The sequence below is a fragment of the Anabrus simplex genome, chromosome 2 (genome assembly GCF_040414725.1).
Source record: "Anabrus simplex isolate iqAnaSimp1 chromosome 2, ASM4041472v1, whole genome shotgun sequence".
Taxonomy (NCBI): Eukaryota; Metazoa; Arthropoda; class Insecta; order Orthoptera; family Tettigoniidae; genus Anabrus; species Anabrus simplex.
Genome location: NC_090266.1, coordinates 845,399,054 through 845,421,790, shown reverse-complemented (window position 1 = coordinate 845,421,790; position 22,737 = coordinate 845,399,054). Strand labels below are relative to the sequence as shown.

The 22,737-nt window shown below is 39.5% G+C and overlaps 1 protein-coding gene across 3 annotated transcripts in view; it reads left to right on the top strand.

Moving 5' to 3' along the window:
- LOC136864504 (lysosomal alpha-glucosidase) overlaps positions 1-22,737 on the top strand; it is a 350,034-nt gene that overhangs the window by 202,451 nt on the left and 124,846 nt on the right. For all 3 annotated transcript variants that reach the window (XM_068226300.1, XM_067141562.2, XM_068226301.1), the window contains one exon: positions 21,160-21,276. In XM_068226300.1, coding sequence (XP_068082401.1) covers positions 21,160-21,276 — 117 coding nt within the window. The remainder of the gene's footprint in view (positions 1-21,159; positions 21,277-22,737) is intronic.

Below are 22,737 nucleotides of genomic sequence, written 5' to 3'. Positions count from 1 at the left end.
TAATCTCCTTCCAAATCTGATCCATCCACCTTCTTGTCGGTCTTCCAACTGGTCTCTTTCCCTTAACTTCTCTTTCCAATTCCCTTCTTGCTACCCGTTCCTTTCCCATTCTTTTTACATGTCCAAACCATCTCATTCTTGCTTTCTGTACGTTCTGTACTAATAGTTCTATATTTACCTCTTCTCTGATTTTAATATTTTGAATTCTATCTCTTCCTGTCTTTTTTACCAATGTTCTTAAAAATTTCATTTCTACTGCTTGGATCTTACTATCTAGTCTGTTATTATTTACCTGCGTTTCTAGCCTGTACTGCTAAATAAAACTACGCAAACCCATTATCATATATATATATTCTGAAAAAACACAAGAAATGCTATAGAATGAACATACTATTATTCGAAATGAACACCATGTGCAGCAACACAGTGGTGAAGACGTTGAGGCCACTCATCAATAGCTGCACAAATCGTGTCTAGTGGAATTTTTTTGACAGCTGACATGATTGATTTCTTTAACATCTCAGTATTGTGGTGCCGTTTTTGACATGCTATTGCCTCGAGCTTCTGCCACAGAGAATAATCCAATGGATTGAGGTCTGGGCTTCCGCTAGGCCAGTCAGCAGCAGCAATGAACGTGGGGCAGTGGTTGCCAACCACTGCTGCGTTTTTTGCTTTGTGTGCAGGAGCGCTATCCTGCTGAAAAATCCACAATTTCCCTTCAAACAGCTTTGTACTGATAAGTGGTATAACTTTTTCCAACATTGTCTGGTAGACAGCTGCAGAAGCCTTTACTCCACCTTCGCAAAAATGCATCTCCGAAGCTCCCCGCCAGTAAAACTGCCCACCATACCATGATAAAAGCAGGGTGATATCCGCGCTACACACATGGAACTTTCTCTCTTGCTTTCTTGGAGGACCATGCCTATATACGATCGCTTTGCTTGCTAAACAACTCTTCCACAGTGAATATTTTTTCATCTGTGAATAGAATGTCGCGATCCTGCCCCCCCCCAATACATCATTAACAAAGCCTAAGATCGAAGCTGGCATGTCTCCTTTAATTTTTCGGTTAGTGAATGCCGTGTGTATCTTTTATATGAATCAACGCATAAATCATCATTCAAAATACATGACATAGTTTGTGGAGATGTATTCATTTCACTAGATAAGATTGTTTGTTTACACAAAGGATTGCGTTGAATCCTTGCATAAACAGTATTCACAACTTCTTTTCTGCATAGACACCTAGGATGGCCCGATCTGACGCGATCAGCAGTTGCACCCGTTTGTTTAAGCCGTGCTGTTGTCTGAAATAAAAATTGTTAAATGAATCCGAGAAGTTTCAGCATAGAAAAAAGCGTCCTTATCTCGCTTTCAGCAACAAAATAACACCAATTCGGTGATACAATACTCATACTCTCCCCACTCCATCTTTCACTGCTGCCTGCTGTTGGCACACTGCAAGCCGGTTACTGGCAGAGTTGTGATGGTGACCTTCTGGATGACGACATACAGCGTTGCCATGCTTCTTCATTCACTTTTACCATAATACAGCGCGTTTAGATTATACTGACAGAACATAAGGCAGTACTGTGTATACACGAATTCGTATATGCACCACTACATTTATTTTGCCTCACATGGTAATACCTACCTCAACATTGGCTGCAGGGACTAGTGCAAATTACTGGATATATTTCTCATTGGACCCTTGCTTATGTCTCTGCTGTCTTGGATGAATACGTATGGAAACATATGGATATAACGCAATTAATGCAATCCCATTCCTTACTTGCTGTTTTCACAATGCTACCTTGATGAGTATTTTACTGTTTCATAGATATGTATAATTTCCTTCTATACTTGGGAAGTCCAAGGAAGTACAGTAATACGTTCAGTCCAGAGTAGACATAGGTATGCACATCAGATAATTCTATATTGTCCACTTCATTTTGCATTTCAGGGTTGAGGCACTGGTCTTCTGATCCCAACTTGGCAGGTTCGATCCTGGCTCAGTCCGGTGGTATTTGTAGATGCTCAAATATGTCAAGCTTGTGTTGGTAGATTTACTGGCATGGAAAAGAACTCCTGTGGGACTAAATTCTGGCACCTTGGAGTCTCGGAAAACCATAAAAGTAGTTAGTGGGATGTAAAGCCATTAACATTATCATTATTTTGCATTTCCATCTATGGCAACTATTTTTATTGCATGAATGCAGGATCTGCCAGATAAATGGAGATATACAGATAGGAGAGGGGAGTGTAAGGTGCTGTGGAAATGCCGATTGGGTTTACCAGGTGTAGAATATAAAGAAAAGAAACTGTCTGCCATGAAATCGTTGTGCTACATAATGTTTATTTTTAGAGAGTATTGTGAACCTTCAGTGTAGTCCCGTAGATTGTCTGCAACACATTGCCAATAAGGAAGACATTGGATACCAGTTCTCTTACCGTGTGTCAAGTTTGCAGTCTCATGTTTCACAGCATTGGCATTGTCCTCTTGTATCCGAAACCATCTCCAATGCTATGGTTCTTTCACTTAAGGGATGAGGTCATAATCGCATGGAGACATGTCTGGTGAGTATGGATGGTGTTCCAGTACTTCTCATCCCCAGCACTGAAGTTGCCTCTGTACAGCTTCTGCTGCGTTCAGTTTGGTGTTATCTCCCTGGTAATTTCATTTCATTTAATTTACTAGTCCATTGTTTTGTGAGTTAAAAAATTAATCAGAATACAACAATAACAAATATTATTTTTAAAATAAGAGGTACGGAACTAAACGAGGCCGCAAAGCTAGTTAAAAATAGGCGATCATGGAGGCATTTAGTAAATTCACAGAGGCTTGCAGACTGAATGCTGAAAGGCATTACATTAATTAAGATGTATGTATGCAATACTTCTGTGGCTTTCCTCATGGTTGTATTTGTAAATTTGTAAATATACATTTACAAATATTTTACACATCCATTATTTTGACATTGAAAAAATGAATCAGAATACAACAATTACAAATATATTTATTTATTATTAGTGAAAAATAGAAATGCTTCAACTTTAATAATTTTCTGTGACAGGTAGGCATGTAATCTAAACTCAGCACTGCAACAAAAGTTCAGTTCCACTTGAGGAACATTGTTAGCTATGGTTTGATAATTTATGTTCGAATAAGCCTCCTTCTGAGCCTCCGTGGCTCAGACGGCAGCGCGTCAGCCTCTCACCGCTGGATACCGTGGTTCAAATCCTGGTCACTCCATGTGAGATTTGTGCTGGACAAAGCGGAGGCGGGACAGGTTTTTCTCCAGGTACTCCGGTTTTCCCTGTCATCTTTCATTCCAGCCACACTCTCCATTATCATTTCATAGCATTTATCAGTCATTCATAAATCACTTTGGGAGTGGCGACCCCACCGTACCAATAGCCTATATATGCTTCATTCATCATATCCCTGACCCGGTCAGAGACTGGAAAACAGGTTGTAGGTTTTCATTTTTCAAGCCTCCTTCTGAAGCCAAACAATATCCTTATTGCCAGTCCTCCTGCTCTGCTCAATGACTGGTTTGGAGCTCTGGTCTCCCCCACGCAGCCATGCACAGAGCAAGAGGAGCAGGTGCGCATCCCTCCATATGGATGGGATAATCAAGTACTTTAATAAAGAAAGTATATAATAAAGCAGGATAATGAAGGGGTTCAAGACCCCTGTTATGCACACATAGAACTGGTGCCAGAACACAGTGTAAAGAAGAAACACTGCGAAGGGTGAGAACATACATTAGCAATGAATAACACTAGTGCAGTATATGCACAAAGTATCAGTCGTGTGCTCTGCTGGCAAAATTTAGTGTCTGCTTCAGCCCGTTGTGGAGACGTTGCATGAGTGGACATGCTGAGCCTGGTTGACTGCTGGGACAACACTGGCTGAGGGGACGATGCCGGCCCTGGACTAAATTCCTGCTGCTGTTGTACCTGGTTGTCTCTCATCCCCTGAGATCCACAACCCCTTCCGCAGCAGCCACGACTGCGGATCACCGAGACTGACCTGGTAGGCTGGAAATTAAATCCCTGAGGAAAGTTGATTACAGTAAAACCTTGTTAATTCGAAGTCGTTGGGACGCAAAAATCGGACTTCGAATTACGTGGTTTTGAATTAACCGCCAATTAGTAATTCAGAAAATATTCTACGAGCTGTTACTGCATGCAGTTAACCTTGATTCACAGATTGAAAATGAAAATGCCATGGAAAAAAAATCTATTTCCAAAATGTATCCTACTGAGCTCGATAGCTGCAGTTGCTTAAGTGCGGCCAGTATCCAGTATTCGGGAGCCCCACTGTCGGCAGCCCTGAAAATGGTTTTCCGTGGTTTCCCATTTTCACACCATGCAAATGCTGGGGCTGTACCTTAATTAAGGCCACGGCCGCTTCCTTCCCACTCCTGGCCCTTCCCTGTCCCTTCGTCGCCATAAGACCTATCTGTGTCGGTGCGACGTAAAGCAACTAACATATGAATAGTAACACAGTAAAGGTTTCCACCTATTCAGTACTAATATGTATTTACAATGTTATAAATTACATGGAACTAGTTTCGACCCACCTAGGGGTCATCATCAGCCATATTAAAGCATACATAAGTTTTTGTCGAATCCTAAAACATGTTATTTTTGACTGTAATAACGTATGGATTTATAATTTATAAAGTGAAGTGTGGTAATGAGATGAGAAATGTTAGTATGGTACAGGTGAGTAGTAAATAATAATATATATACAAAGAAGTTTGGAACAAAGTACAAGTGGGGTGCTTAGAGTTGTAAAAATATAACCTCGTGGATGTCAGTAGTCCTCGTACTAAAGAATCAATGTAAAATAACACATATAAACATATATACAAGTATGTACAAAGTCTGGAGAGTAAAGAGTGATACTCTTTTAATGTCGAGTCGGCTTGACACTGATCACTTAAGCGGAGAAATTAGGCATATGGTGTATTAAAGCTGTGTTGATCGGTTGCGTTGTTGATTGTTGGACGTGAAGTTATTTTTGAATTTCTGGTTGAGAAGAAGGTGGAAACTGCGCGTGGATATATTGATTCTCAGTTCTTAGCGAAAACCAAATTGGACCTGTTTAAATGGAGAAAGTCGGTAAAAACAAAAAATGGAGATAGGAAAAGGTTAACATAATGTGAAAGGACGCTTACCTCGCGGTGCGGTGTGTGTAGTATAGCTGATGGTGTGCGATTGGTGGCGGGGAGAGAAGTGTGGGCAGAGGGGAGGGCAGGCGCGTGTGGGTTAGGAGGGGGTTAGGAAGAGTGGCGGTGGCTTGGGGTGAAGTGGGGGTGGGAAGCTTTTAAGGCGGGGCTGAAGGGTGCGGGAGAAAGGGTAATTGTCTCGGAAAAGTACCTTTGATTAGACTTATGATTGAGTTTTGGTTGGCTGCATTATTGTTTCTGAGGAAAGTGATGAATAGATTGAAGAGTATGTTGGGTTTCTCTGAGATTTCATTGAGATTGTGACTGGCGTTGAAGTATTGGTCTAGGTGTATGTAGTAATTTTCCATTATGTTGAGTAAAGGGCCCTTGTTTGCTAATTCGAGGATGTCCATGTCCTGTTCGATATTGGTAAAATTATGGTTATAATCATGCATGTGTTGGCCGATGGCTGAAAACCTGTTGTATTTTATTGCATTAGTGTGTTCGTGGTATCTGGTATTGAAGTTTCTACCGGTTTGTCCGATGTAGGATTTTTCACAGGTGTTGCATTTTATCCTGTAAACTCCTGATTTTAAAAAACTGCTGGTCTTGTTGATGTGTGAAGTATTGTGTAAGACGTTTGTGTTCTTATTGTTGGATTTGAAGGCTATTTTAACGCCTTGTTTCTTGAAGATATTGGTTAACTTGTAGATATCATTGTTGAACGGTGGAAAATGTTAGAGGTTTGGTCACTTCTTTTTTGAGGGTAGTTTTAGGGCGATGTTTGTGTTTATTGATTATCCTTTCTATAAAATGATTGCTGAAGCCGTTGAATTTTGCAATTCTGCGAATTGTGTTAAGTTTGTTCTTTAGATCTTTCTTGGACATAGGTATGCTGAAGGCTCGGTGAACTAGGTTGTTGTATGTGGCTCGTTTGTGGGACTGGGGGTGCACTGAATCTTGGCGAATGGTGGAGGCTGTTTGAGTAGGTTTTCTGAATATTTTATAACTGAAAGAATCTGAGTCTCTAGTGATAGTTAAATCTAGGAAGTTGATTTTTTGATTTGATTCGGATTCTAGTGTGAATTTGATATGAGAATCAATAGTGTTGAGTTTTAAGAGGGTGGTGGAGGCATTAATTGATTACTCATTCATGATTACGAAGACATCGTCAACATATCTGGCCCAAAAGAGAATGTTTCCAAATTCATTGTCAATTTTGGTGTGTTCGAGGAAGTCCAGGTATATTTCTGCCAAGATGTCTGAGGCCGGTGACCCCATTGCCAAACCATCTTGTTGATATATAACATTGTCGAAAGTGAAGAAGTTGTTGTTGATGATTAGTTTTAATATTGTGATAAAGTCTTGTGTCTCTAGTTTGCTTAAGTGGCTGTTTTTGTTTAAATTGTTTTTAATTATTGGAATTAATCTTGATACTTGTATGCTTGGGTACATGTTCACAATATCGAAAGAGTGGATGGAGTAATCCGGTTGCAAATTGAAATTGTTAAGTTTTTCTACTAGGTCTGATGTGTTTTAATGGACTTTTTGGATAAAAATTGATAATTTTTTCTTAAGAAACGTTGGATGAATTGTGATAGTTTGTATAAGGGGCTTGGTCTATAGTTGATAATTGGGCGGATACACACACCGCAGCGCGAGGTAAGCGTCCTTTCACTTTATGTTAACCTTTTCCTATCTCCATTTTTTGTTTTTACCGACTTTCTCCATTTAAACAGGTCCAATTTGGTTTTCGCTGAGAACTGAGAATCAATATATCCACGCGCAGTTTCCACTTTCTTCTCAACCAGAAATTCAAAAATAACTTCACGTCCAACAATCAACAACGCAACCGATCAACACAGCTTTAATACACCATATGCCTAATTTCTCCGCTTAAGTGATCAGTGTCAAGCCGACTCGACATTAAAAGAGTATCACTCTTTACTCTCCAGACTTTGTACATACTTGTATATATGTTTATATGTGTTATTTTACATTGATTCTTTAGTACGAGGACTACTGACATCCACGAGGTTATATTTTTACAACTCTAAGCACCCCACTTGTACTTTGTTCCAAACTTCTTTGTATATATATTATTATTTACTACTCACCTGTACCATACTAACATTTCTCATCTCATTACCACACTTCACTTTATAAATTATAAATCCATACGATATTGCAGTAAAAAATAACATGTTTTAGGATTCGACAAAAACTTATGTATGCTTTAATATGGCTGATGATGACCCCTAGGTGGGTCGAAACTAGTTCCATGTAATTTATAACATTGTAAATACATATTAGTACTGAATAGGTGGAAACCTTTACTGTGTTACTATTCATATGTTACTCTCACTTCAGTACGGACCAACAACATGAAATTCATAACCCTTGATGGCAAAAAAAAAAAAGTATCCAACAAGGTGCATTTACAGTATTCAAATAATCCACTTGGATAACTGGCCGACAAACATAACCTCTTGCAAACGAAAGAAAAAACATGATTCAAAGACGAGGAGAAATCTATATTGACTCCCCTCTACAAGTCTTTTATGCATTGGATTACTGTACTGTATGCATTTTAGATGTCCTGTATTTGCACGGAAAGTACCCGACGCCCTTAAAACATCGTGGCTTATCGAACTTTCTTATGACGAGAGGAGAAAGTCTCTTGCTTCCGTCTGCATTACAACACAGTAGAGTGACTATCCTTGTATGATTTCCCGCCATGGCACTTCTCTCTTAGTTCAGAAATGTCAAACTTTGCTGAGTCACAAAGTATTCTAAGACCCATTAATGCATGCAATCACCTTGAATCACAGATTAAACCTTTCAAATGCCATGGAAAAATTATTTACAAAATGCATCCAACAAGGTGCATTTATATTATGCAAATAATGCACTTAGATAAATCACTGGCAAACATAACCTCAAGCAACGAAAGGAAAAACACACGATTCAAAGACGAGGAACAAATTATGCTGGCTCCCTTGCGCAAATGCTTTATGTTTTGGATTACTGTACTGTTTGCATTTTTTAGATGCCTTGTACTTGCATAGAAAGTGCCTGACGCCCTTAAAACATTGTGACTTATCAAACTTTGCTATGACAAGGGGAGGAAGTCTCTCGCTTCTATGTGCATTGCAACACAGTAGAGTGACTATCCTTGTATGATTTCCCGCCATGGCACTTCTCTCTTAGTTCAGAAATGTCAACCTTTGCTGAGTCACAAAGTATTATAAGACCCATTAATGAATGCAATCACCTTGAATCACAGCACCTTCTCTCCTTCAAAACCATTGGGCTCTGCATTAAAGAAAAAACAATGCAGTTTCATCTGCATTGACAATATTGTTCGGTGCATATGAATTGATTATATGAGCCACCCTTTTTCTCTAACTGTCGGCATCGCCAGTGTTTGCAGATTCTGCTTCTCCGCAAACTGCACGTTACGTGATATTGTGGCATTCCGAACGCTGAATACAAAAGAATTACGATTTTACTTGAAGTGTAGACACACTGAAGTGAGTGAAAGTACGGAAAGTTACCCCAACACGGAAGATACGTTCTGTCATGATGCGGATAAATTTTGAATTTAAATTACTCTGTAAAATACTTTTTTTTAATGTAAAGGCAGTTTTGAATTAAAAGTGTGAATTTCGGTACCTAATGGAACCGACATTGTTCTTCGAATTATGAATTATCCGTATTTTGAATTAAACAATTCAAATAACATGCAAAGCCGTACCTCATGTTTACGGGAACGAGAGCTTCTTCGAATTAGGCAGGATTTTGAATTAACCGATTTCGAGTTATCGAGGTTCTACTGTAGTTTCTCTCCTATGGCACAGTTGGTTAAAAAATTCATCTCAGACACCAGTTTGTAATGGGTATTCCCTTGTTAAAGCATTGTTCAGATCATAAATACTTCTGTAGGTTTTGTCATGATTGTAAATAACTTCATAAGAAAAAGTCATTAGGCGAAAAGTCTGGTAAACCAGAAGGCCACGGAACACCACCACCTTGGAAATACTTCATTTAAATATTCCTGAACCTAAACACTAATGTGTGCAGGGCAGCCATCATATTGTCAGTAAGTGGGCCAACTGACTCTTGAAGCAATTCAAGATACAGTCGAACATCTTTTTTGCAGACACCGCCGGTTCCTTGGAAAATTGTCCATTATGAGAGGGGCTGCTAAACCAAGGTTTTAAAAATTAATTGAACATTTTAACAGCAAACGACATCCACCTTAAATATATGCATACTGAGCTCGATAGCTGCAGTCGTTTAAGTGCGGCCAGTATCCAGTATTCGGGAGATCGTGGGTTCAAACCCAACTGTCGGCAGCCCTGAAGATGGTTTTCCGTGGTTTCCCATTTTCACACCAGGCAAATGCTGGGGCTGTACCTTAATTAAGGCCACGGCCGATTCCTTCCCACTCCTAGCCCCTTCCTGCTCCGTCGTCGCCATAAGACCTATCTGTGTCGTTGCGACGTAAAGCAAATAACAAAAAAATATATAAGCGTAATTCTTTATTTTGTTTATTCTAAATAGTTTCTAACTAAATATTTGCCTGGTAGACACTAGAAGTGATTTTAAAGCCTTTACATTCATTACAGTTTCGGAAGTAATCATTCAGCTGAGTGTACAAATTTAGCTCATTTTTCTTTACTGCAATATTCTCGAAAAGGGAATAACAATTCAGTGTAACACACAAATTCTTTATTCAGTTAACCTCACCTTTCAGGTTATATGCGATTTCTCATGCATTTTTTCGTAACATTGGTCCAGTCACTCACAGTTTCTTGGTTCAAACAAATTTGAACCATTCATATACCACAATATTCACTTTTGCAAAAATTGACTCCCACTTTACTTTCATTCCGCATTTCCTACTTTCCTCCAACTCGCTTAAAATGTCATTCCTGTTCTTCATAATTATGTTGTCTCCCAGGTTAATTTTTCAGGGAGCTTTTCTTACTAAAAGTCCTTTTGCACTACATGTTTTCTTGTCTCAAGATCTAAACACGCTCGTCCATACTACTTATGTTTACTGGGCGATTGAAATGCTATGGTATTTCTGCCTCAACAATCAGCACATGAAAGTCTCTACCTTGTGAAGTTTAAATGAACTACCTGACCTCAACCTTATCAGTCACTGGTAGCATTCCTGGGCAACTAGAATTCTCAGAATATATGGATACGCTAATTAGAATACACAATGACCCTAGCAAAAAGTTTGGAAAGAGCTCTGTACAGAGCAATTAACTTCATGGCTACTTCAGCATTCCTATGTACATGTCATCTCTCTTTTCCTTGGACTTGAAATAGTGAAAATATTCAAAAGGAATTTCCGTATGTCTGCAGAATGATATTAAGAGAAAGAATAGCAGCCTTGTGTAAAGAAATTGTCCTAGAACATGTACAGTAAAGTGTCCACTTAAGACAAGTGGACGAGACTAATGGTTATATCCGCTGTCCAGAATTCGAGGTGTCCCCTTAAATGAGGCTTATTTAACACGTGTCTTATGTAAAATAAAAGTGGTTCCATAGAAAAATTTCCATATAGGGAGGTGCCCGCTGAATAAAGGTGTCCATTAGGGCAGGTTTGCCTGTATTTGTATTCACTGAGGGCGCTATCAATAAAATATGGATGAATAATCTGATTACCTAAAATCCCAACCCAAACACTGATGGCTTTCCTTTATTAGCTGTTCACTGGGACTATGAAGTGATTATTGACTGTATCCCAGTACAGTGAAACCTTGGAATGCGAGTAACTTGGTCTACAAGTGTTTTGCAAGACGAGCAAATATTTCAAATAAATTGTAACTCGATAAGCGAGCGAGGTTCTGCAGTACAAGCGTCACGTGTGCCTACGTTTTCCCCTCCCCTGTTCGTTAGTTGAATGGATGAACGGGGTCTTTGGTCCTGTAGTGAAGAAATACCTTTCAGAACATAATCTGCTGCTCTAAGTCTTGCTGGTTGTGGACAATGCTCCTGCTCATCCTCCAGGCTTTGAGGCCTTGAGGACGAATTACTGGAGGAATTCAAGTTCGTTAAGGTTAAGTTCCTTCTTCCCAGCACTACTCCATTACTCCAGCCTATGGATCAGTAAGTCATTTCGAACTTCAAGAAGCTATACACCAAAGCACTATTTCGGCGATGCTTTGAAGTGACCGAAGGAACAAACCTTACCCTCAGAGACTTTGGAAGAAATCATTTCCCCATCGTGAACTGCCTCAAGATCATCGATAACGCCTGGGATGGAGTCACCAAGAGAACTCTCACTTCCGCTTGGGGAAAGCTGTGGCCTGACTGTGTTCTTGGATGTGAATTTGAGGGGATTGTTGGCGACAATGAGCCGCCGATTGTCGATGAAATTGTGTCCTTAGGGAAGACTATGGGGCTGGAGGTGAATGACGTGGACATTCTAGAGCTGGTGGAAGAACATAGCCAGGAACTGACCACCAACTAACAGATGGACCTGTATAGCGAACAACAGGAGGAAGTTACGGAGATCTCGTCCGGGCTAGAGAAGGAGGAAAAGTCAATGGAATCTCTGTCAAGTCATTGGACAGGTCCCTCGTTAAAGTTGCACGAAAAGAAAACAATTCCAGTGAGCTAACGGATAGCAGTGATTCCGTTAGTGAAATTCGTGCTACACAGTAACTCTTCTCATGTCATCTCTCGTCTCCACACCAACAATGATTCTATTGTAAGGAAAAGTGCACTTTCATTTTTTTTACGGTATATTTTGTTTTAGAAACGGTATGCGAATAAGTATTTTTGTGTTGTGGACAAATCATCCGCATTTCAATTGTTTCTTATGTGAAAACTTGCTTTGATATACGAGCCCTTTGGATTACAAGCATGTTGCCGGAACGAATTATGCTCGCAATCCTAGGTTTTTTTTATTTTTTTTATTTGCTTTACGTCACACCGACACAGATAGGTCTTATGGCAATGATGGGATGGGAAAGGCCTAGGAAGTGGAAGGAAGCGGCTGTGGCCTTCATTAAGGTACAGCCCCGGAATTTGCCTGGTGTGAAAATGGGAAACCACGGAAAACCATCTTCAGGGCTGCCGACAGTGGGGCTCGAACCCACGATCTCATCCTAGGTTCCACTGTACTTGTAATTTTGTTCATTAAAGTTACTATGGGTTGAAAAGGTCTTTTGTTGGAGATAAGAACATGTGAACAAACATTTCATTTACTGTTGCACAACTCCATATTATTCTCTCAAAAACCATCCTATTATAAAAATCTTTTTCCTTCTGTTCGTATGTTTATGTGGATAATATCAGTGGCTTTTGCAACCAGAATAACCTAAATGATCACACACACGTTAATGATTCCCTACTGTTCACTATATTAAATTAAATAACATAACTATAAAACACAATCCAAACTCCATTAAATTATAATATAATTCATTAGTGCTCATTAAATATCCCTTAAATGATTTCCAAAATAATAATAATATTAATAAAAAATCTGCATACATCTTCATTAATAGACTGTCATGCCTTTCAGCATTCACTCTGTAAGCCTCTGTGAATTTATTAACCACCTCTACAATCCTCTATTTTAAATAGCTCTATGGCATCATTTAGTTCTATACCCCTTATCTTTAAATCGTTAGAAACTTAGTCTAACCATCATCGTCTTTGTCTCCCTCTACTTATTTTCCCCTCCATAACAGAGTTCATTCTTTTCCTGGGTTCTGTTTCTTTCATCTTCGTACAGTGCTGTGTCTTCATGAGTCCTTGTTCCAAACCATTTCTGATGCGCCTCCTTTTTTTTTTTTTTTTTTTACTTTTACAAGCTGCTCTCGCTTCATTATTCATTATAATATGTGATGACTGAGCGAGTTGGCCGTGCAGTTAGGGGCGCGCAGCTGTAAGCTTGTATTCGGGAGATAGTGGGTTCGAACCCCACTGTTGGCAGCTCTCGGTTTTTTTGTGGTTTCCCATTTTCACATCAGGCAAATGCTCGGGCTGTACCTTATTAAGGACATGGTCACTTCCTTCCAACTCCTAACCCTTTCATATCCCATTGTCATCATAAAACCTATTTGACCATAAGACCAGACTGTAAAAAATAAAATAAAAAATAGACTACAAGTACAGTTCCACAAAAGCCAGTGACATCACCAGAGCCTTGCGTAACTGAATGTTACCGGTAAACAAGCCAGCTGACATGAAGACAAGGATGAAGCAGTGCACTCCTAGCTGGACTAGTCTTTTTCTTCTTCTTCATCCATTCCCTTTTCTAGATTCTCTTTGGTAGGGTAGTGTACCAATGCCCTCCACCTTACTCGATCTTTCCACCATTCCTCTTCTAGTACTTTATTTCTATCGACTCCTGTATTTGCAATACAGTCCACAACAGAGCTCCTCCATCTCTTTCTAGGCCATCCCCTAGGCCTCTTTGCAGTCTCTTTATCCATGAATGTTCTCTTTGATATTCTCTCTCCTGGCATTCTCATCATGTGTCCAAACCATTTGAGCTTTGCTATATCAATCTCTTCTTAAAGTATAAGCACTCCCAGTCTGGCCAGTTAAATCTGCTATGGTAATGGAGTAAACCATTCAGCCAGTGTCTCCACACCGAGTGTGGGGCGGTGATAAATAGCCTGTTCCACTATAGGACCAACGGCTAAGGGCGAAGGAGTCCTTATAGAAGGGAAATAGGCCCTCAGTGGAGGAAATGCCATTGAAACCCTATGTCAACTGTTGCGTCTGTACTCCAGAGGAGTGGCTACAAAAGGTGTCTGTTCTCCATGTTAGGAGCGGCCTACAAGTTTCGGCTGACAGTAGCTCTAAAATGCCTTTGGGAGTGGCGAACCCATCGTAATAAAAGCCTATATGATGACAAGTGATGACAAGTGTACTGTAGCTGGACTAGTATGAATGTAAATTCAAATATTTAAAAATTATTATGTTGGTATACACATAAATTTAACGTAATTTTTTACACTTGTTAATAATGTTAATCAATTAATAATGATGATGATGATGATGATAAGTGGTCAAAGCCTCAAAATTGTTAAGAGTTTCAAAATCTAGGGAATGAATTAATGCAGAATACAAGGCTGGACATGGAGATTAGCAAGAGGGTGCAACAGGTCAATGCATTCCTCTGGAGTGTTAGAACCCTTGTCTAGCGTAAGGAAGTACCAAGGATGTGTGAAGAAATAGTGTACCAAATGTATTATGCACCCATTATGACTTATGCGCTGAGACCTGAACAAGTAGGGAGGAGAGTAGAATTCAGGCCGTCGAATTTAAATACCTAAGAAGTATGAGAGGAAAGATAAGGAAAGCAGATTGCGAAACAAATATATGAGCAAAGAGGTCAGAATGGAAAACCTAAATGAGAGAATTGATAGGAGTGAACTAAGATGGTTTGGACATGTAAAGAGGATGGAGGCGTAAGGATTACCACAATGGATGATAGAGATGAAGTTTGAGGGAAAGAAAGTGAGAGGGAGAGCTAGACCATGGTGGATCGATTTAAAGAAATGTGCAAGAAGAAGAAACTTGGACTGGGACAAAATGGTGGTAGAGGAATGGTGGAAGGAGAGAGGAAGGTAGAGAAGTGCCATAAATGCCCTGACCTGGCAGGAGCTGGATAAGGGGAAAGGAGGATGAATAATAATAATAACAATAACAATAATAATAATAATAACAATAATAATAATAATAATATGTGTGATTTGGCAGAATCTGATGATGTTGTTTCGAGAACAAAACATATAATCCTGTTTTTTTTTATTTTATGGTATAATCTGTTATTAAATGTTTTCTTTATTTCCCAGGTATTTTCCAATTTTATTTTTTTCTGAATTGGTTTTGACAGACTGAAGATTCTCAGTTATAGATTAACTAAGTTGTAACTGAAAAGAAGTGGCTTCCACTATAACAAAATAACTGACTGACTGTTACAGATCCTGGTCATGCAGTCATACAGGCTCTAAATAAACACACACTGCTATAATTAGTCATGGGTCCAATCTGTTCATTTGTACGAACTAGTTCATTCAATACCATTCATCATTTTGTGTCGATCAAATGAATTAGTTCAGATGAATGAGGTAGTTCATGAGCCGATGTCATGGATAGAGCTCTCGCTGCACTTCATTCAAACGAACGAAATCTCACCTCATCTCGTTCAATGAGATGAGTCCTTATAGAAGGGAAATGGGCCCTCAGTTTATGAGCTATCATGGCGGCATCTGGTCAAGGAGTGGTAGTTTTCCCTGCCACTCGTGAGCCAGTATGTACATTTCACAATAGGTTGTGCTTGCTTGCGTCTTCACCCTCCTTTAATATGAATGTCAGACCATCCTCTTATAATGTTTAAAGCTCTAGCGTTCGAGGGACGTATGAATCAGCTGTTTATTGGCTTTTTGCATGGGAAATCATTGCTCTAAGATGATAGTTGTCCTTTTTAACTGTTAAAGACAAACAGAAGGCGGAGCTAATGGGAATGTCCTCTTAATAGGGAATAAAGTGATGTTCCTGAATACCTACTGTAACTAATATTACTGTGTATTTTGGGGAATCATGACTGAAATTATGACTTACAGTTTTCTAGCCATCACCACCAAATATTAATCACTAATAAGTAGTCTCATTAGAAATCATCATAGAACTCCTTGAACAGAATTTTAAGAATATTGGTCAAACAGTTTTTTACTTTTATCCTTATCGCATGTTACTCTTAGTTTTATCGTCTGGTAAGAAACATAGGAAGTACGAGTTTTGAATTTTGTCTTCATCACAAAGTTTGAAAAAAGTAGTTCTTTGATATTTTAAGATGCAAAACAGTGTATTACCGAGCTCGATAGCTGCAGTCGCTTAAGCGCGGCCAGTATCCAGTAATCGGGAGATAGTGGGTTCGAGCCCCACTGTCGGCAGCCCTGAAGATGGTTTTCCGTGGTTTCCCATTTTCACACCAGGCAAATGCCGGGGCTGTACCTTAATTAAGGCCACGGCCGCTTCCTTCCACTTCCTAGGCCTTTCCTATCCCATCGTCGCCATAAGACGTATCTATGTCGGTGCGACGTAAAGCAAATAGCAAAAAAAAAAAAACAGTGTATTATCATTCACATGATCAAAAGAATACATGGTAATTTTTAATGTTTTGAAATGTTCAAGTTTAATGGAATTGGAGTATTTTGTATACAACAAAGATATGAAAAAAAAATACATGAGAAATCGGTACTTGAACGCTGCTTCTGCGGACTATTGAGAAATCCGAAGATCGCAGGTTCAAACCCACATAGTAAGATTTTTGAAGAACAGAAAAAGTCAGTTCAACACTATGTCATACGATGTTGGCATATTAAAGATCTCTGGTGAAACATTTGGTATTTAACCAAGTAAGTTAAATAAACTCCACCAAAGATCGCCCAAGAGAGATCCGGTTCGAAATCGAAATTAAAGTGCAAGCAGCCTAGATTGCATCAAACGGTAGCTGAGGCCATACAATTATTATATGATTTTATTATTATTATTATTATTATTATTATTATTATTATTATTATTATTATTATTATTATTATTATTACTACCCTGAGACCTTAGTTGGTGCAACATAAAGCAAATTGTATTTATTATATTGTATTTATTTGTTATATTTATTGTGCCAACACTCTCATCATAATACTATCTGTGTGTATAGAATATAATACTACAGTTTTGTGCCTATTACCATATAATCACAATATGGTCTTGCTACTCCCCTCCAAGTGCATGTGAGCTTGTTGTACCGTACTACTGACATTGTTTATTTCGAGTGTATAGTATTTATTTAACAGTGTCATCGTATTATTCCCACTACTGTCCTACCGTATATGATGGAACGCATACAGAGGTGCCAGACTCTGAAATAATTTTTTGTAATGGATTCCAAATAATGGCTATACAGTCACCTACATTATATGTGGTGATTATTGTTTTAAGAGTTAAACGAGCGCCATTACCACCCCGTTGTGTGTATCGTGGACCATATCTTGCATAGGACCGGACTCGAACCAGCAATCAAACATGTGCTCAGTTACAAAGCTAGGTGGCCAGTATGACATTCTGTGAACTTATTCCCTCTGGGAGCGCCTAGCATGAGCAGAAAACAACTGTCCAAAGCGCACTGCCGCTGACAGCTCGCCGCAATGGATAAATGGTATATACCTACGCTACAAGAGACATGCAAGCTTTCAAACATCCAACAGCTTCTCCTCAAACAGTTGTGAAGCGTGATAGAAAATGGGATATCATGTGACCAATATAAGGCACGCTATTGGCCACTTTTGTGCAAACTAAGTTTGTCATTCATTTGTGCTGTTTTCATATTTCACTCGTGCAGTTACTGTGTGTGCTTGCATGAAGGACCAGTTCAAAATATTTGAATGACCTTGTACCAGCTCAAATAAACAAATCGTTCAAATGAACTAGTTCATTCATGAACGACCCAACTCTGGTTATACTGTAAGTGAAAAGCAGTGCTTGTTTATTTTTCTACTAACGTCACACAGGCCTCATTCCCCATATTCAGGATTGAGATGTTGGTCGTAATCAAGAAATGTAACCAGCCAGTCTCTGTAATGTGGCCTTCAATGCAAATATTAAATTGAGTGATCTCTTCATATCTGTGCTAAGGCTTTTTATGCAGATCCACATGTGTTATGTGTGGTTGATATTAGGGTAGTATGGGGGCCATTCAATATTTAGGAAGTTTCAATTAACTATTCCTGTGAATGTCATGCCTTGAAGCATGGCACATTATTGTCCTGAAAGATATCTCCACATGGAAAGAAAATTGCAGTATGGCGGGTGTACACAGTCGAGTTGGCCTTGGTCCTGGATACCAGTTGTACATTTGTCCACATACTGGGTGATTCTCCAGTCCCTTGCGATCTAGTTTTATGCATCCCGCTGCATTTACTACAATTCTGAAATACATCAGTCACTCTCCCTGAAGCATAGTATTATAACGATGTGGGTGGTTATGGGTTAAAAACCAGCGGAATTGTGAGCGCCACTGTTAATTCATTGTGAGCACTGCAAATGAACCCCTAAAACAAGCACAGATACAGAATATGTGTACCTTACAACTGGAGGTGCACACACAGACCAGGAACAGGTATTGTATAGGCTGGAAACTGTGTGCTGCACGTCAAACCTTGGAATAACTCACTTGGCAAGGGTGTGATGGGAGTTGTGATAGTGGACAGTGCTATATGGTTTGAATCCCATGCAGGGTGTTTTCTTTGCTTTTTTAAACAGCTAGTTGACTGGGATGTGGCAAGGTTGCATACTTAATCATTTCCACAGACTTGATTTGTTTATTTGGCCCTGAAAAGGGTCATTTGTATATTGGCATATGGTATGGAGCTGGGTTGGAAGGATTTCAGTTACCTACGTCCTTTAACTCAGCACCTGCTCGAACTGACGACCTTCGTGGTCGATACAGAGCCGCGCACAATGTTGTAAGGACCGTGTGGCACGTTACAACATCTCCAGTGTAACGGATCGGCATGCCTCAGTGATGAGCTGTCTAAGGTGTCCAGAACTGCTCAGCTGCTGTGCATACACTAGTTGTTTTACATGGTCCAGCAGAAAAAGTTCCAGGAGCATAAAGATTGGATAATATAATGTTGTAGGGGGCGTGTCTTCTCCTTCCTATCCATTTATCAGGATACATCACATGGAGATCGTTCCGGACGACCACTGCTGCGTGCGGTGGAGGTTCTTGATGTTCAAACTACATCTTGCAACAGTCAAGCAATGGCACACGTTCCAAGAACGGTGGCAGGTCATCTTGGAGAAACTGCAGGTAGCTTTCTCCCTCAATGAAATGGGGACCAATGAGGTGATCACGCGTGATGCCATACCAATATGTTCACTCCCCACTGTATCTGAAAAGCTGCCTCTCGTACCCAATGGGGATTATCCACACTCCAGTAATGCATATTATGGCGATTAACAGTTCCGTTGTTGTGGAGCCTCACTTAAATAAATAAGATGGTTGCCAAGAAGGCAGGATCCGAGTCCACATGCTGTAGGATCCATTGACAGAACGCCACCCGTGCCTCAAAATCGTGACCATGGAGCTCCTGGTGTAAGTACAGACGTTACGGTGAAACTGCTGGGTATTTAATATTTGCATAACAGATGCCCAGCGGATGTTTGTCTCCTGTGCAATAGCCCATGTACACGTGTGAAGATAATACCGGACAGCATCCCAACACAACCTGTTCATTGAGAGCAAACTTCAAGGGATGATCTCGAAGAGGCCATGTCCTTCCCAGAAACGCAGCAGCCCGCAGATGTCTTTCCACACTTTGAAATGTCATGCCTGTCAGTTGTTGTCTATCTTTATAGTGTTCGCGATACAGGCATTGTGCCTAGTATGCAATCTTTTTAGCTTCTCAATTGATGAGTAACATATCCACATACTCGCTGCTGGAATACATCACGAGGTGGTGAATATGCTTTGTGTTGTGTTGTGACTTGCCTCGAAGGAATGAAGTTCACTCAGCTACATACCTACCTGCCATCGCATGTTGTTATCATTCCAGTGGGGCAAACTTTGCCCTACCTGTGGTCTACGAAGCTTTTAACATGTACGATATAGCTAATTGGTTGCCTGTGTCCTATCCACAGACTATCACCTCCTCATCTTCATTCTTCATCCAACCTAGCTCAATAATGTCATGATACAAATCAGTCTGTGGAAGCTATCAAGAATGCAACCTTACCACATTCCAGGCAATTGGCGGCAAAATAGGAATAAAAAATAAAAATACTGCGTGGGATTCGAACCAACGAGCACCATCCACTATCACAACTTCCACCCCGCCCTGCCAAGAGAGCTATTATGAGACTTTGCATTTTCCAGCCTATACAGTACCTGCTCCTGGTCTATGTGTGCGCCTGCTGTTGTAAGATATGTGTTCTTCATATCTGTGATCATTTTACGGATTCATTCGAGGTACCCATAATGAATTAATAGTGGCGCTCATGATTCCTGCTGTCTTCTACCCATAAACACACATCTCGTTATATTACCCCGGTTCAGGGAGAGGGACCAATGTATTTCGGAATTGTAGTAAAAGCGGTGGGATGCATAAAACGAAATTGCAAGTTGCTGGTGAACTATCCAGTAATATGAGTTGATCATCCTCTACCTGATACATTTACCTTCATTTGCCTGTACTCTTCAAACCATGTATAATGGATCCAGAATCTTGTGTTGTTTACTTAAATGCATCCACTACCTTCCTATAAATAGAATGAGAAACATGACACGACAGACCAGCATGCCTCATTCAGTTCTCTTGTTTCACTAGGTGAATTGTTTATGTCAATAAGTCTTTATTTAAAGAGGGTGTTGTGGTTGGTGTCAGGTGCCATAGCTCACATGTGTGAGCATGTTGTGCAGAGCCATTCTTGAAATTCTTGTGGCTTGACTCATTTCCCATTTTCCCATTTTCATATCAGTCATGGTGGACTTCAATCATGGCTGCTCTCTGATAATGATAAGCTGTGGGAGAGAAGCCATTTTTGTAATCAAGACACCAGCTCCTACTATTTTTCTTTATCAAAATTATTCTGTCTCTGTAATTTTCGGACTTTGCCAGTTGACCTTTTAATCCCTTATTAATTCCTCATTTATTTACAAACTTTGCGCTCTTTATAATCAGTCGTATGCTGAATAGATTGTACTCACCGTAGGTATATGTTATTAAAATTTATTGATCTCTTACGGAATTGTGTTCAAATTTCTTTACTAGAGATTTAGGGCTGATAACATTAAATTATTGCTAAAATTTCTGATCCCAATATTTTATATGAGTATTAGTGGAATTTTCACTATTTGTTTAATGTTTGCACCATTTATACATCTATAACATTATTGTATATTTCACATATGTATATATTAATTTATCTCTGCTAGGTATGGAACAGAATCTCCACAGTATGGCCTGACTTCACTCATCCTCGAACTGTCGATTACTGGGTCAATGAGCTGCAGAGGTTTCATTCACAAGTTGCCTTTGATGGGGCTTGGATTGTAAGTATTCCCTATACAAAATTTCTGTAGAATTAATTTAAACTCCCAGACAATATTGTACCAGTAAAAGAGCCCGACCTTATGATTTAATTTTAAAGTTAGCATGAAGTAGTCCTCAGGGCAATACTGGGTGGTTACTAGCTAGGGCTTGGTACAGGAAGCAGGGTATCTACAAGAAAAATTTTAATTAGATTGAATAATAGTTTTTTTAATTCAAGAAATGCAAATCAAAGTGCACATCACCTTACTGTTGATAGTTGCTGTCTTCAACATCGCCTTTTAATGATCCGTGTTCCCAGTTCACCAGGTTGAACGGGGCTGGAACACGTTCTGGAAGTTGCCAATACTTCGTTGAGATGAGGCTGGAACACCCAAGTCGGTTTGATATGGGCTTGAGTCTCGAACTTTCGACGTTCTCGACGATCTCGGGCGTTCTACGACGTTCTCCGACGATCTCCGACGATGTAACGGGGTAATCACTCGTCACATAACTTATACGAGTGTTCAGAATTACACAGTCCCCCGACACTTTGGTTTAACAGCACTGTTTCATTTAATATGGTTGGGATTTGCCGTCGAATTCACTCTTAATCTTGTAGATATAATTTAAAACTTCACTAAAGATGTAGACGCATCGAAATTGGAAGAAAATAAAGCACAGTTCATGAATAGAAATAATGAAACTAAAATTGTTCACGCACTTGGCACAGTTCGTGGTGATTTTCCACTAAATAAATTAGCACTTGACATTGAAAGAAATGTATGACTGCTCTAGAGTTTATCAGAGACACTGCTGTCAGTCATGCAATAATACTAAACACTTTGATGAAGAAATAAGGTTGAAATGAAAAGCACAGTTCGTTGTTAGGCTCACTTGACATTGAATAAAATAGGTGACTGTTCGAGAGTTTATCACAGATACTGCTGTCAGTCACACACAAATAATTTCCACACTGTTCAGAAGAATAATACACAGTTCTGTTTGAATTGGATAAAAAAACCACAGTTTGGATTCATAGTGAAACACTTGTGTCGCAGCACACGATTATACTTTTATCATGGTAATCAGTTGCAGTAATATTCATGGGAAAGTTCGAACACTTTCATAAATACTCGTGTCTATTAAAGAAATTATGCTGACTGAGATGTAAAGAAAAAATATCACAGTTCCTAGAATATTGCAGTAGTGTCACATTTAAATTAATATTGGTTCGGAGATTAAGTTTCACAGGCAACGTGGTAATAACTCAGTTCTACAAGAACGAAAGTAAGTTATATCGAGAAGTTTCTACAAGCGCACAGAACATAAGTTCAACTGAACTGTTGTCACTTAAGTCCAATACATGACTTGTCATAATCAGAGTTCCAACACACACAAATTTTATTAGTTCAAATAAAGACTTTGAATAATTAGTTCTTCATCACTGGCAAAAATTACAAGTTCAACTTGACTGATAGACT